General features: G+C 31.2%; 5 protein-coding genes across 6 annotated transcripts; 1 reads left to right on the forward strand and 4 right to left on the reverse strand.

The window, feature by feature from the left end:
* Positions 1–526: 526 nt before the first annotated feature.
* On the reverse strand, positions 527–2,157 carry LOC117204921 (E3 ubiquitin-protein ligase RNF113A). Its single transcript, XM_033442847.1, has 6 exons — positions 1,895–2,157; positions 1,679–1,752; positions 1,357–1,560; positions 1,067–1,283; positions 792–984; positions 527–723 (listed from the first exon to the last, which is right to left on the reverse strand). The coding sequence occupies exons 1-6, from the start codon at positions 2,004–2,006 to the stop codon at positions 546–548; spliced, it is 978 nt and encodes a 325-aa protein (XP_033298738.1). The 5' UTR covers positions 2,007–2,157; the 3' UTR covers positions 527–545.
* On the forward strand, positions 2,030–4,929 carry LOC117204902 (origin recognition complex subunit 4). 2 transcript variants are annotated; one of them, XM_033442803.1, is made up of 6 exons: positions 2,030–2,171; positions 2,403–2,628; positions 2,709–3,035; positions 3,107–3,604; positions 3,672–3,824; positions 3,919–4,929. In XM_033442803.1, exons 2-6 carry the CDS (start codon positions 2,413–2,415, stop codon positions 4,078–4,080), a joined length of 1,356 nt encoding a protein of 451 aa, XP_033298694.1. In that variant the 5' UTR covers positions 2,030–2,171; positions 2,403–2,412; the 3' UTR covers positions 4,081–4,929. The 2 variants fall into 2 exon arrangements, with proteins under 2 accessions (XP_033298694.1, XP_033298703.1); XM_033442812.1 differs by having other exon boundaries at positions 2,088–2,171; positions 2,393–2,628.
* On the reverse strand, positions 4,660–7,232 carry LOC117204898 (putative ammonium transporter 3). The gene is made up of 11 exons (XM_033442790.1): positions 7,094–7,232; positions 6,752–7,037; positions 6,533–6,690; positions 6,357–6,468; positions 6,073–6,278; positions 5,863–5,994; positions 5,687–5,782; positions 5,533–5,621; positions 5,358–5,447; positions 5,178–5,265; positions 4,660–5,115 (listed from the first exon to the last, which is right to left on the reverse strand). The coding sequence occupies exons 1-11, from the start codon at positions 7,230–7,232 to the stop codon at positions 4,955–4,957; spliced, it is 1,557 nt and encodes a 518-aa protein (XP_033298681.1). The 3' UTR covers positions 4,660–4,954.
* A 708-nt stretch (positions 7,233–7,940) lies between these two features.
* LOC117205019 (gamma-aminobutyric acid receptor-associated protein) lies at positions 7,941–9,699 on the reverse strand. Its single transcript, XM_033443040.1, has 3 exons — positions 9,233–9,699; positions 8,303–8,500; positions 7,941–8,214 (listed from the first exon to the last, which is right to left on the reverse strand). The coding sequence occupies exons 1-3, from the start codon at positions 9,320–9,322 to the stop codon at positions 8,149–8,151; spliced, it is 354 nt and encodes a 117-aa protein (XP_033298931.1). The 5' UTR covers positions 9,323–9,699; the 3' UTR covers positions 7,941–8,148.
* A 647-nt stretch (positions 9,700–10,346) lies between these two features.
* On the reverse strand, positions 10,347–11,544 carry LOC117205000 (60S ribosomal protein L22-like). Its single transcript, XM_033443007.1, has 4 exons — positions 11,440–11,544; positions 11,035–11,175; positions 10,711–10,832; positions 10,347–10,569 (listed from the first exon to the last, which is right to left on the reverse strand). Exons 1-4 carry the CDS (start codon positions 11,446–11,448, stop codon positions 10,422–10,424), a joined length of 420 nt encoding a protein of 139 aa, XP_033298898.1. The 5' UTR covers positions 11,449–11,544; the 3' UTR covers positions 10,347–10,421.
* Between the last annotated feature and the right edge of the window lie 1,027 nt (positions 11,545–12,571).

Below are 12,571 nucleotides of genomic sequence, written 5' to 3' on the forward strand. Positions count from 1 at the left end.
TTAGACGTTTCTTCGATGCCCGTAAAAAACAAGTAGCTTCGGTAACATTTCCACAGTATGAGACAAACAACACTGCGCGTGTATCGATTGAGGGAACAACTACGAGCAGCTAGAATCACCTTCGCTCTATATAGCGAAACCACCACTATACCTCCCCTCGATTCTTGTTCGACGTCAACTCGACGAGTGTTTGTGGAATGGCTCATACACTGAGGTCTTCCAAATCTAGACCCTTTACTAGCAAGGGTTGTCGACCTATCTACTATCCATCTATGTTTATATAAATATATTTCTTTCAATTTTTTCCTCCAGTTATGATTAAAATATTGAAACATATTATTTTTTAAAGCATGGATTTTCAAGTATATTATTTTTCATGAATGGGTTTAAAATTAAACAGAAACAAAATTTTTTTAGCTGAGTATGGCATATATATATATATATATATATATAGATCAATCCTTTTTCGCTTATAATTTATACATAAAAAATTGCAATCACTCGGTAAGAAATATATACTACTATGTCAAAAAATATATATTTTATTAATCATCAGAAATTTCATCGTCCTCAACAGATTTTGCTTTCTCTTCCATCTTCGTCCGTGTGATTAGCTCCTTGGCTGGATTGAATACGCCGTTCGTCTGCACATTGCATATGTAACACCTTGTACTTTTCTTGTAGTGTTCTAAAGCACATTTCTCGCAGAAATAATGTTTGCATCTGAAAGGAAAATTCGTTTCACACATTCTACATCTAACTGATTTAGAAGATAGAATTTTGATATATACTTTGTAACGATGGGGTCTGTAAAACTACTTCGGCAAATAAAACATTTGAACGGTAACGTTTCTTCGTCGCTGTCGATTTCGTATTTTTTATCATCTTCGTCACCGCTATTATTATATTCTCCTGTGGCAGCTTCTCTTTCTAGCTGCCAACCTAATTTGTAATCCGACCGGTCATGAAGAAATTTACAGCTATCTGAAATTGAAATGGAATGAAATAAGTACATAATAGAGTAAATAATAGATGTTTTAATAGCAAAGATTTTCGGTCTGTTTACCTCCAAAGCCACAAAAACCAGTTTCTTTATAATCTTTACATATGTCTGGCTGATAATCCCACCTAACAGTTGCTCTAAGATTAGATGGTGCTCTGATTGGTCCTTTGCGAACCATACCACTGGAAGCATTTCCAGCAGCTGTATCTTTCTTCTTATAATATTGAGCATAATTATTCAAGCCTCTATAAATCTTATCATCCTCTTTTCCTTCCAATTCCTAAAACAGACAGATTGTCTTCTATGATATTGTTCTACCCTTGGATATTTTTGTATTGTATTTTTCTATTTACTTCATTTATTTTCTGAGCTTTCTCAAACAGAGCTTGAGCATCTTTGTCCTTCTCTGTTTCTGTTTCTAAGATTGCTGTTGCTCCTTGATCGCTTGGTCCTGCTGGCATAGGAGTTTTAGAACTCTTGTAAGACACTGTAACGCTTTCATCATCGCTACTATTGTTATTAATATGCCGTTGGTCCTTTAATTTCTTCGTATTAGTCTGTAAAATGCTGTATTTACAACAAGTTCCCATTTTTGTTAACACTTGAATTTCATTGCACATTATAATTTATCTAATAATTGAAAGCAACCATTACATGATTCTATCTAATATTTACACTTTGTTTCATAGGATTATTATCATCCTGTTTCTTTTCCTTTTTGACCACTGTAGTTTCATCTTCGCTACTCTCTATTTAAAAATTAAGAAAAATATGTTATTATTTATGGGTACTGAACATAACCTATAGATAATACTAATCAAGTTTATATAATGAAATTACAATCTATTGGGACGCTAGGACAAAAATCTGATGTTCTTTAAACGTACTTACCATCTTCATCATTCGCTGTTTTCCGTTTTCTAGCTGCAGTGCTCCGAATTTTTCTCCTTTTAAATAAAAACGTGCAGTTTTTCTTGTCTGTTGTAGATTCTGCGTCTTCCATATTTGTTTTGTAAACAACTTCGTCCAAATGTCTCTATAATTTCAAGATTTAATATTTTACGAATATTTTAAAAATCTGTGAAAATACTATTTCGATTCTCAGTTTGACCAGTCGATAACGAGTTTATTTAACTGAGTTCAATCCTTGAATAAGTACGTTCTGAAGGTATTGTACATATCTTTCGCTAAAAAATTAATAGGTTATATTTGGCTAATCAGAGATGCCGTAGATTGTCAAAATCTACCTCAAATCTATACGAAACTGTAATATAAATGAAATTATGAATAAAATAATTTCATGGATAACATAAATAGGAACTTGTTGTTTCATCATAACTTAATTTATAGAAAAAGAAATTTAACTAAAAATTAACTGTAAATTTTTAGCGCGTTTTAGAGAAACTAATATGAATAAGAAAAAAAATATGGCAATTGATTTTCAAGACAATATGATATTGTTAACCAGGAAGTATTTAAAACGTAAGATTATGTGTCCTGAAACAAAGTTCAGGCATCACGTTAAAGAAAGAATGCATATATTAGAACTGTTAAAAAGAACAGTGGATATGGGTGAAAGTAATTCTGCTTTGTTGATTGGACCTAGGGGTAGTGGAAAAACAACAGTATGTTTTCTATTATTAATTTCATTAGAAAATCATCACTTTTTAGTATTTCCTTTATATAGATCTTTACTTTTTTATAGTTGATAAACAGTATTTTAAAAGAATTGTCGTATGTAAAAAGTTTTAAAGAGAATGCATTGATAGTGAATCTTCATGGTCTTGTTCATACTGATGATCGGTTGGCTTTGAAAGATGCTACACGTCAAATGCAATTAGAAAATGTGGTTGGTGATAAAGTTTTTGGCTCATTTGCTGAAAATTTAACTTTTCTGCTTGATTGCTTAAAATCAGGTGATAAGAAACGTTCTAAACCAGTTGTTTTCATACTAGATGAGTTTGACTTGTTTTGCCAACACCACAATCAAACTCTGTTGTATAACTTGTTTGATATTGCTCAATCTGCACAAGTAAGTGTAAAGTAGAGTTTTGTATTGATTTAGGATTGAGTTGAATATCAATTGAATGTTCATCTCTTCAGGCACCCATATGTGTAATTGGAATGACTTGTAGATTAGATGTTATAGAACTCTTAGAAAAAAGAGTTAAATCAAGATTTTCTCATCGGCAAATATTTTTGTTCCCTGGAGACATATCATCTTCAGAACAACCAACATCTGCTTTTGATGATCGTTTAGAACTTTTTCGACATCTTTTAAGTCTTCCTGATGATGAGAATGTAAATAGGATAGAATATCAATATGAAGATTGTACAATAGATCCACAGTTTGGATCTGTGTGGAATGAATACATAAAAAGTTTAGTTAGTAATACTACTATGGTGAATCTGTTAAAAAGACTGTACCAAATTGATGTTAGTGAAAGAAGTTTTAGAAACTTTTTAGCAATAGCTGTTTCTACATTGTCAGAGAAGCATCAAAGACTAGATGTAAATGATTTTGTAGAAGCAAGTAAGATGTTTTCTCAAGATGACAAAATACTAATGCTTGAGGGGTTGTCTGTATTAGAAATGTGTTTAGTAAGTGTATTTATTGCTCTCCTCCTTGGTATAGGATGTATTTTTGACAAACATGCTATTATTCTAGATAATTTCAATGAAACATGAAACAGAAATTTATGATGGAGAGCCATTTAATTTTGAAGCAATTTATAATCGTTATATAAAATTTGCTAATCAAAATTCTTCTATACAAACTGTTCAAAGGCCTGTTATTATGAAAGCATTTGAACATATTAAGGTAAGGGTTGTAATAACAAAATAGGAGTAAAACAATGTTGTTCTTGTATTATCCAAGTAGCTTATCATTTTCAAAACCATGCATATTTTCACAGAAGTTGGAGTTTTTATTGCCAGTGAGTGGTATGAATTCAAAAGTTGAGAAAGAGTATCAATATTATAAATTCGTACTCACCTCACAACAAGTTATAGAAGCTGTAAAAAATTATTCTGGATTACCAACAGAGATATGTCAATGGGCAGTAACTAACATGTAATCATTATGGATTATTTATAAAATTGCAGGTGCTAAAGAATTTTGCATTTGTAATGCATCACTCATTTGCAATTTTAACCAACAAATGAGTATTTTATAGAATAAGTATGAGATTTGTATTTTTTAAAACACATTTTTTTTTACTATAATTATTTATTTTAAAGAAGCAGCAGTTTGTTTCTTATGCAATATTTTGTGTAAGTGTCTTACATATGTATTCATTTCAAAAGTATATGTTTTTACATATATAAGAAACTATGCATACTAGTGTATTTACTATTAAAAAAATATCAAGCGATTTTTCTAAAAACAACTATGGTATCTAATTAGATCACATGCTATCATGGCAAAAGGGTAGTTTGCATTTAGTAGTATGAGATTAGCATAAGAGTATATATAAATTTAATATTTAATAACATTGAACAAGGTGAAAACAATTAGATATTATTTTCTTGATGTCTATGTAATACATCTCTGTAATACAGTCTTCAAAAAGCAATTCCTGCCTATCATAGCATAAAAAACGTCCAATATTACGTCCTTGATAAATGAAGACAACAAATAATTTTTCATAACAATATTTTATCTGGAACTTATAATAAAAGAGACTTCTATTTAGGTGCCATGCTATTAATCAGGATATTCTATGTAGTTACAGTGTCTGTGATCTTTCAACAGGATTGTTCCCTATATGATAACATCTATAATATTCATTCATGTAGTTATGTAAGATTTTAATTATTTATCATAGATTGCCTGTACATTGTATGATGTAACAGTACTGTGTAAAAGCGTTATAACGTGTACGTGAATACATTTATATGTTTCTAATAAATCTGCTATCGTTATACAATGTTGGTAAGCATTAAGAAACACTAATCTATCCAAGCGAAGTTCGGCTTATTTTTATTGGTCAATGTAGTATCGGTAATCGTACTTAGTTTAGGACTCTTCGATAACTTTCTCCCAAGTAGAAGTTGTTTTCCATACTTCAGACGATTTTTACGATTATATTTTTGAATGTATGAATCGTGACCTATTGCAAATTAACTTGCGTAATTAATCGAGCAATGATATTTTAACTCAAATGCATCTTACCAGGATTAATTCCTACAGGATGTACGCTATTTAATTCGTGCTTTTGTGAAGCTGGTCGAAGAGCAGACATGGCTCTACTTATTCCTACCTAAAAGATATAATGCTACTATGCATAACCAATTTTATAATGTATACAATTTTTTAGCTATGAAGTATATATGTAATAGTTATAATAAAAACCTGTGGGTGTCGTATTCTATGTTCTACTAAATCTGCACCTAGAAGCTCATCATGAACACTCATTCTTATTGGTATAATTTTATTTATAAACTAGAAAAATGTAAAACGTCAAAAATTAAACAACGGATTTTGTTTGTAAGAAAACATATTTTGAATAATATTTGATACAATTTACCCATAGCAAAATAATAGATACTGTGAAGCTCCAAAGTGTTAGGCATAAAATTACTAAACATTGCACGCCTAACAAATATCCTCCTCCTCCTATAAGCAGAAAAATATCTCTGTGGAATTTGATCATTTCATAAGACAAATTTATGATTGCAAACCTTTGAATAATCCTTTTCTTCCACTGGTAGTATCAAGAGGATACGGATTATCTGCAAATAAACCTATAGCAAAAATACCCCAAATTCCACTTGCACCTACATGAAAGGAAAACTGGTCAATAAAATGAGAAATTAATAGAAAATAAAGTAGTAAAATTAGAAAGGAAAACTAAAACCATGTGTAGCACTGGCTCCAACAGGATCATCAATATGCATTTTGTCAAAGAGGGGCATGGTAAAACATGTGATAAGAGCACCAATCATTCCGACAATTATGGCCTCCCAGGTTCTGAAAAGGAAACAGCCACCTAACTGACTTTGTAAAGTTATTGTTAAGGTAGTAAATATCTTATTGAATACTTAAAAGTACTTGTACTGAAATTCACCTGTAATAGCAACCAGTGAACCAAGAATGCCATTTATTTGACTTAGAATGTCAATCTTATCTGGGCCATTTAAACTGAAGCCTAGCCCAACTAAACCACCCCCCATACTTGCTAGCATAGTGCAAACTGCTGCTTTAGCTGCATATTGCCATCTTTGTCCACTGACACCATATGTGCTACCACTGTTAAATGCTAACCAGCCCCACCTTATACAATTTTTGTATATTAATATATATCTGATAATCTACATCTGTAAATAGGCAACAACTAATTATTTATTTTACCAAAGTACAAATAAGCCCATGATAGCATTGACTGGACATCCAAGAGGCAATGGATCAATTCCATTGTCATATCTGCCTACCCTTGGTCCCAACATAAGGGCACAAGCAAGTGCTATTATAAATTAATATCTTAGGTATTGATTAACAAGTTATCTCAAAAGATGTTAATACTTTACCAGAGGTACCACCAACAAGATGCACTACCCCAGAACCAGCAATATCAACAGCACCCATTTTTTTCAAGAAACCTTGATCACCCCATATCCATCCTGCTGGTACGCAGTATACAATTGTATTTAAAAAGGAAAATAAACAGTATGCTTTGAAATTGCATCTGTAATCATGTAATATTCAATTAGAGTTAAAAAGCTTTATAGATTATTTTATATAATTACCGTTCAGCCATGGCACCACTAACAATGGTTGTTGAAGTGGTTGCAAAGCTTAATTGGAATAAAAATGCAGCACATTTTGGACCCATCAATACGTCCTCTATTGAAGGATCTATTAAAAAATCTCCAATGCCAATAAAAGGATTATTAAACTTGCTTGTTCCGAAACTCGTTGCGAAACCAAATACCCAATAAGTTAAACCGCCGAGTACTATGTCGACCACATTCTTCATCATAATGTTGACTTCATTTTTTAAAGAGACACACCCAGATTCTAACATACCAAAACCTGAATAAACAAAAAATTAATCTTTATATTTCTTGTGTTTTAATCTAGAACTTTACCCGTTTGCATAGTGAAAATTATAAAGGAATTCGTCACAATCCAATTACTATCTTCTTGATTCAAATTATATGCAGAAGCCAAATATCTTTTTACAGTTGAAGTGTTTGTAATATTTGTTTCATAATTTCCCATTTCCATATTAGTTCAAGACTTCTCTCACCAAGAGAATGGCATTAACTAGATGTTATTTTCTATTTGATCGTCCCAGAATGCAGTACTTCAAAGAAAAACATGTTAAAAATGAACGAACCACGACGAAAACATATTAACTATGAACGAGTTGCGGTTTCAATCGTTTTCTCCTGATATCGTGAATTTGTACTTTCATACTGTCAAAATGGATGAATTTTTTCGATAGGGAAACAATTATGTATTAACAAAATTTACTTTTATAATTTTTTTATTGACCCACATCCAGCCAACAAATTTACTGTTACATTATATTATTCATTATTATAACAAATTTTCACTTCACCATATGTTCAGCAAGTTCTTTTAATTTTTTTTTTTTTTTTTATGGTCAAATTATAATGAAACATGCAAATAGAATACTAGCCTAAATAAAAAAAATTTGTCACATAAAACAACTACACAGAATTATAAATTCATCATAAGACCATTCTAAATATTAGCAACTTTTAAATAATTATTAAAGCATGTAAATATATTTTTATAACAATTATGAAGTTAATTATTCTTCTTAACATTAAGAAAGTTTTTCGTTTTTAATGATTTTTCAATCTTTTATGCATTAAAAAATCATATAACATAACTATGATCTTTGTATCTTGAATTCCTAAACTTCTTCAATTAGCGGTGAGTGACGGAATCAAAAAAGTACGTTCGTATATTTGGCAGACGAACGTGTCCAATTTATCTTAAGGAAGCAAGCTTAAATTAGTATACAGTGCTAGAATTTTAATTTTCATTCAAAATAATTTAAAGATGTAATTTTGTTAACACTTCCAAAAGCTTCTAAAAGGACTACGTTATTGTAGATGGCAAATTTCTGTCTGCTCTTTTGTTTGGATGTTGTCTTCTTTATATTTGTGAATTAGTGTCCATACACATTCTCATCGCTGTATGCTATATAGAGGAAAAAATCTTCTTCATGATGTTCCTATGAAAAATACAAATCACAATATAAATATTACAAATGTAATAAATGTTTATCTATGTCTAGAATGAAGTTTGAATTATATAATTACCGCATAAAGAGATCCCATGGTAGCACTTGTTGGAGGAATAATGTTGTTCACAAAGAAGAAGAGAGCATCTTCTGGACGTAAGTGAATTCGTTTACGGATTAAAAAGTAAAATTGTCCCACAGTCAAATCAGATGGTACTAGATATTTTTGTTTATCCAAATCACTAATTTTAGCTTTTGGAGCCTTCTCAACGATAACCTAGGAAATATAAATTTTTTATCAATATCATTTACGAAATAATACAATGAAATGCGTAAATCATTAATTTTAATTGCAAATTCAGTTATATTTTAATAAAAGGAAAATCTCAAACTTTGTTTCAAACTCAAAGGAAAATGTTTCAAACTTTGGCCCATTGTCAAGATAAGAAGCCATTCTTAAATCCACATTTGATATCACATAAATTTGACATTTATCCAAGTTTTCAAAGTAACAACAGTTGGTCTACATTTTCAATGTTCGTTCTATGCGTGTAAACGAAGTTTGTCGACATGTAAAAATTTCAGGGAAACGGCGAAATGGGGAAAATACTTTCCCTTTCGTTTGATTTTTATCATTTGAAAATTATAAGTAAGAGCGTAGTACGATCAATAGACTTGAGCAATTGCAAGGCGAGTGCACAAAGAAATTCGACACGAATGGTGAATTTAATCGTTAGCGTCCTGATCGAGCGAAAAAATATTTCGTCTCGAAATAAAAGAGTTTACAACGTAGAAAGTCGACCTTGGTTCATTTCAGACCAGGAAATTCTCGGGATACGGAACGAATCGATTAGCGACGAATTACAGTAGTCTAGTTGCTCGTAAAAGAATAATCTTAATCACGATGAATTAATGGTTTTTCGAAATGATGCAATCTCTCTGTATTAGAAGGGAAATAAATTTGTTTCCATTGACCAAATGGTTAACTTTTTCGAGGAGGGATACTCACGGGAACCCTTTCGGGATATTTTCGTCGAATTTTTTCACCCTCGACCTTCCTTCTTTCAAAAGAGTGTTTCTCCTTGTAATGAAACTTCATCGTTCTCGCACGCTTGCACGAGACCCGTGCACTTTAATAAAATCGTTTCTTCTCTAGGGTTATCAAAATCTTTTTCCTATCGACTCATACGATGATTCTGAACTGGAAATACGACGATACGATGATATTCTTCTCCACTTCTGTCACAACAATCACCGTGCGTCAGTTACACTGCGCACTACAATTTGCTTTTCCACACTACGCGGACGTGAAATAGTCCCCTGGTTTCCACTGGAAAACTCGACGAAAGATATATCTAGAAATTGGACGATATCTCTTAGCAATTTGTATATTCAAGTTGTGTGAGTTCTGACGTGTTATCGCAATGTCTGTTTAGTGAGATAGAGAATGATTTCAATGATTCGTTTAATACATAAAACAGGACCGTCTCTACGAAATTTTCCTTTTATACGATAGCGTTTGATATACATTCAAAACGAAACGGTTATATTAATTTATTATCGGACTGTCGAAATTTGCGAATAAATTTCTCGTTCATTTGTACAAACATCTGTATTTGAAAAAAAAAGACGGTTTCTCGCGGAACTTCATTACTTGTAACATTATTTGTTTAATTATATCTTTTATTCTTTTCACAATTTGTATCTTCCTTTTAGAATTAACGTTGACTATAATTATAGTTAGGAGATTAATTGTATGAAAAAATTAAAATTTTCCGTGAACAAAAGTATTCAAATTGTCTGGGATCTAGTTGAACCTTAAATAGATACGAGCCTGTTAATAATAAAGAGTGACATGTTTTTCACTACTACGCGTTTGGTGACGCATCTTTTATTCTCAACATTATGAAGAATTTATAACGCATACGTAATGATAAATTTAGTTCTTTTTTTCTTTTTGATAATTGAATACGTGATTTATTGTATACGTTACGTGCGATTTCGCATTTATTACAGTGTCATTTCCAATAAATTGATTTTCAATGCACTCATAAAGTCGAATTAAATTAATTTCGGAGAAATTGAGGAATGGTATGATTTTATATTTTTTAAAAAATGCAATACAAACTTTTTGTTTTATTTATTTGTAGAAATATGTACAGATAATTCTGTAATTGCATATAGAATTAAAGTAAACTTTATTCTGCATCTTCTTCGTCATCATCCTCTTGGCTGTTAATTTGGAAGTACCTTAACTCGTAGGTTTCTTTATCTTTCGACACAACGCGTAGCCAATCACGCAGTTTATTCTTTTTCAAATATTTTTTTGTCAAATATTTAAGGTATCTATATAGACATGTTATTAAATTAGTGCAAATATCAGTTATCTTGTAAGAATATAACGCAAAACCCACAAATCATTAATGTTAATAAAAAGTTGGTTTTTTAAATTACAAGTATTTTTCTTAAATACTGGACGATACTCACCGCTTTGAGAAGTCAGTATCACTATTAACAGATAGTTTCATCTTATCCCTTTCCAAGGTTACACTGTTACCAAAATTGTTTGTCTTCCCTGCAACCTTAATTCTTTCATGCAGATATTTTTCCTATAAAAAAAGAACAATATTACTTACACATAACATTATCAATTTTAATATTCCCATCATCTCTGATAATGTGAAGTTAATATAAGATTAAGATCGCACTGAATAATTAAATTTATATAGAGATTAGAATTAAAAAAATACGAAGAATTTCAGGAAAGAAGTAAAATGTGAAAAATAGAGAACAAAATTAAGGAAAACTCACAAAATTGGCTACATCCATAATGTTATCTTCTGCCGGATGAGTACAGTCAATAGTGAATTTAAGGGATACCTTTTTCTTTTGACCCTTACCCCGAAGGGCCTGTTTCTTTATGGTCGGTCCCTTAGACTTCTTTGCCGTTGGCTGAAAAATATATAATTCCTCATTTTAAGATTCTTTTAATTAAAAAATTACGCTTGTTGTGGATACATGTGCTAGCCTCTGATAGACGTCTATGTTGGAAGTTTACAATATCCAACGATATCTTTGTAATCTTTTCGAAAATGGAAATAAAATTGTATTATGATGAAAGGTCACAGCACACTATTTTATACGTTCTACGAAGTTTTAGCAAATTTTTAAATGTTTTCGAATTATTTTTATATTTTTCGAGAGGAGGAAACTTACTGGAGACATGTTTACAAATGGTCGACAAATGGAAGAATCTACCACTACGCGGCGCTACGGTCATTTCATTACTGTCATGAACGTAGCAGCTCCAAATGGAACCTCGAGGTTAGATAAATGTTCTAAAAAAAAAATTGTCCTTAATATTTTTTATTCGATTGTGTTGTTTATCTCTCGATCACAATATTTAATGAGCTCAACAGTAATAAAATACATTTGTAGGATGAATATAGTAAAACATTTACAAACAGATATTTTTATCTTTTCCATAATTGTGTTTATTTAAGACTAATATACAGTAACATCTAAAACTAGATGAACATAGATTCCTCGATCAGTAAATCGAATGACGCTCAACTGAATCAATTATCGCGAATATTAATCGTATCTCTATACCTCGTAATAATACGTTAAACTGCCTATGTGATAAAGCCTTCTTACATAGTAATACGTATAATTATTCTCTTCATACTTACAAACATCTTAAATAATCGTTTCTCTATTGTTCATCGATTCGTGGACATAGTAATAAGCATCTCGGAGATAAAGGGAGGGTCATCGAGGGATAAATGGACTGGTTATTTAATTGCATCCTGAGCAAGGAAAGTATGCTTCGAGAGATCGATTTTTACAGTAATTAAGGGGGAAACGTTTTACGATTGTTAAACCTCGAAATCTTGTTCATATTTCAACAGTGTAGCAAAATGAATGATCTTACTTCTAACGGTTTCTTTTCGATAAACATTGATTGCAACCCTTACAAATTCTTTGCATTTTAGCGTTTTTAAAGAGATATTTCTTCCATACCATCTCTTACATACAAAGATTACGTTTCTTCTGGAACATCTAGTTACGGTACATACGGTGTATGCACATACATAGATACACATACAAGCGTAGTCGCATAGTTTAAGGAGAGAATCGATCATCGTGTTTCCTACGATTTTCTTAATCATTTATGGAAATTGAACGATATTTTATGATAAGGTTTAATAAACGAACTGGATGAAACATTAATCAGACTAGGCCAATAAAGAGAAGAATATCAAGAAGTTGCCAGTTAGTTCGAGAAAAGAAATCTCTATCGCGATATCGATTTTTAATCATCGAAACATTTCTTTATTTCCGTTTC

This window comes from Bombus bifarius, unplaced genomic scaffold, assembly GCF_011952205.1.
Source record: "Bombus bifarius isolate JDL3187 unplaced genomic scaffold, Bbif_JDL3187 scf7180000007966, whole genome shotgun sequence".
In the NCBI taxonomy this organism is placed as follows: domain Eukaryota; kingdom Metazoa; phylum Arthropoda; class Insecta; order Hymenoptera; family Apidae; genus Bombus; species Bombus bifarius.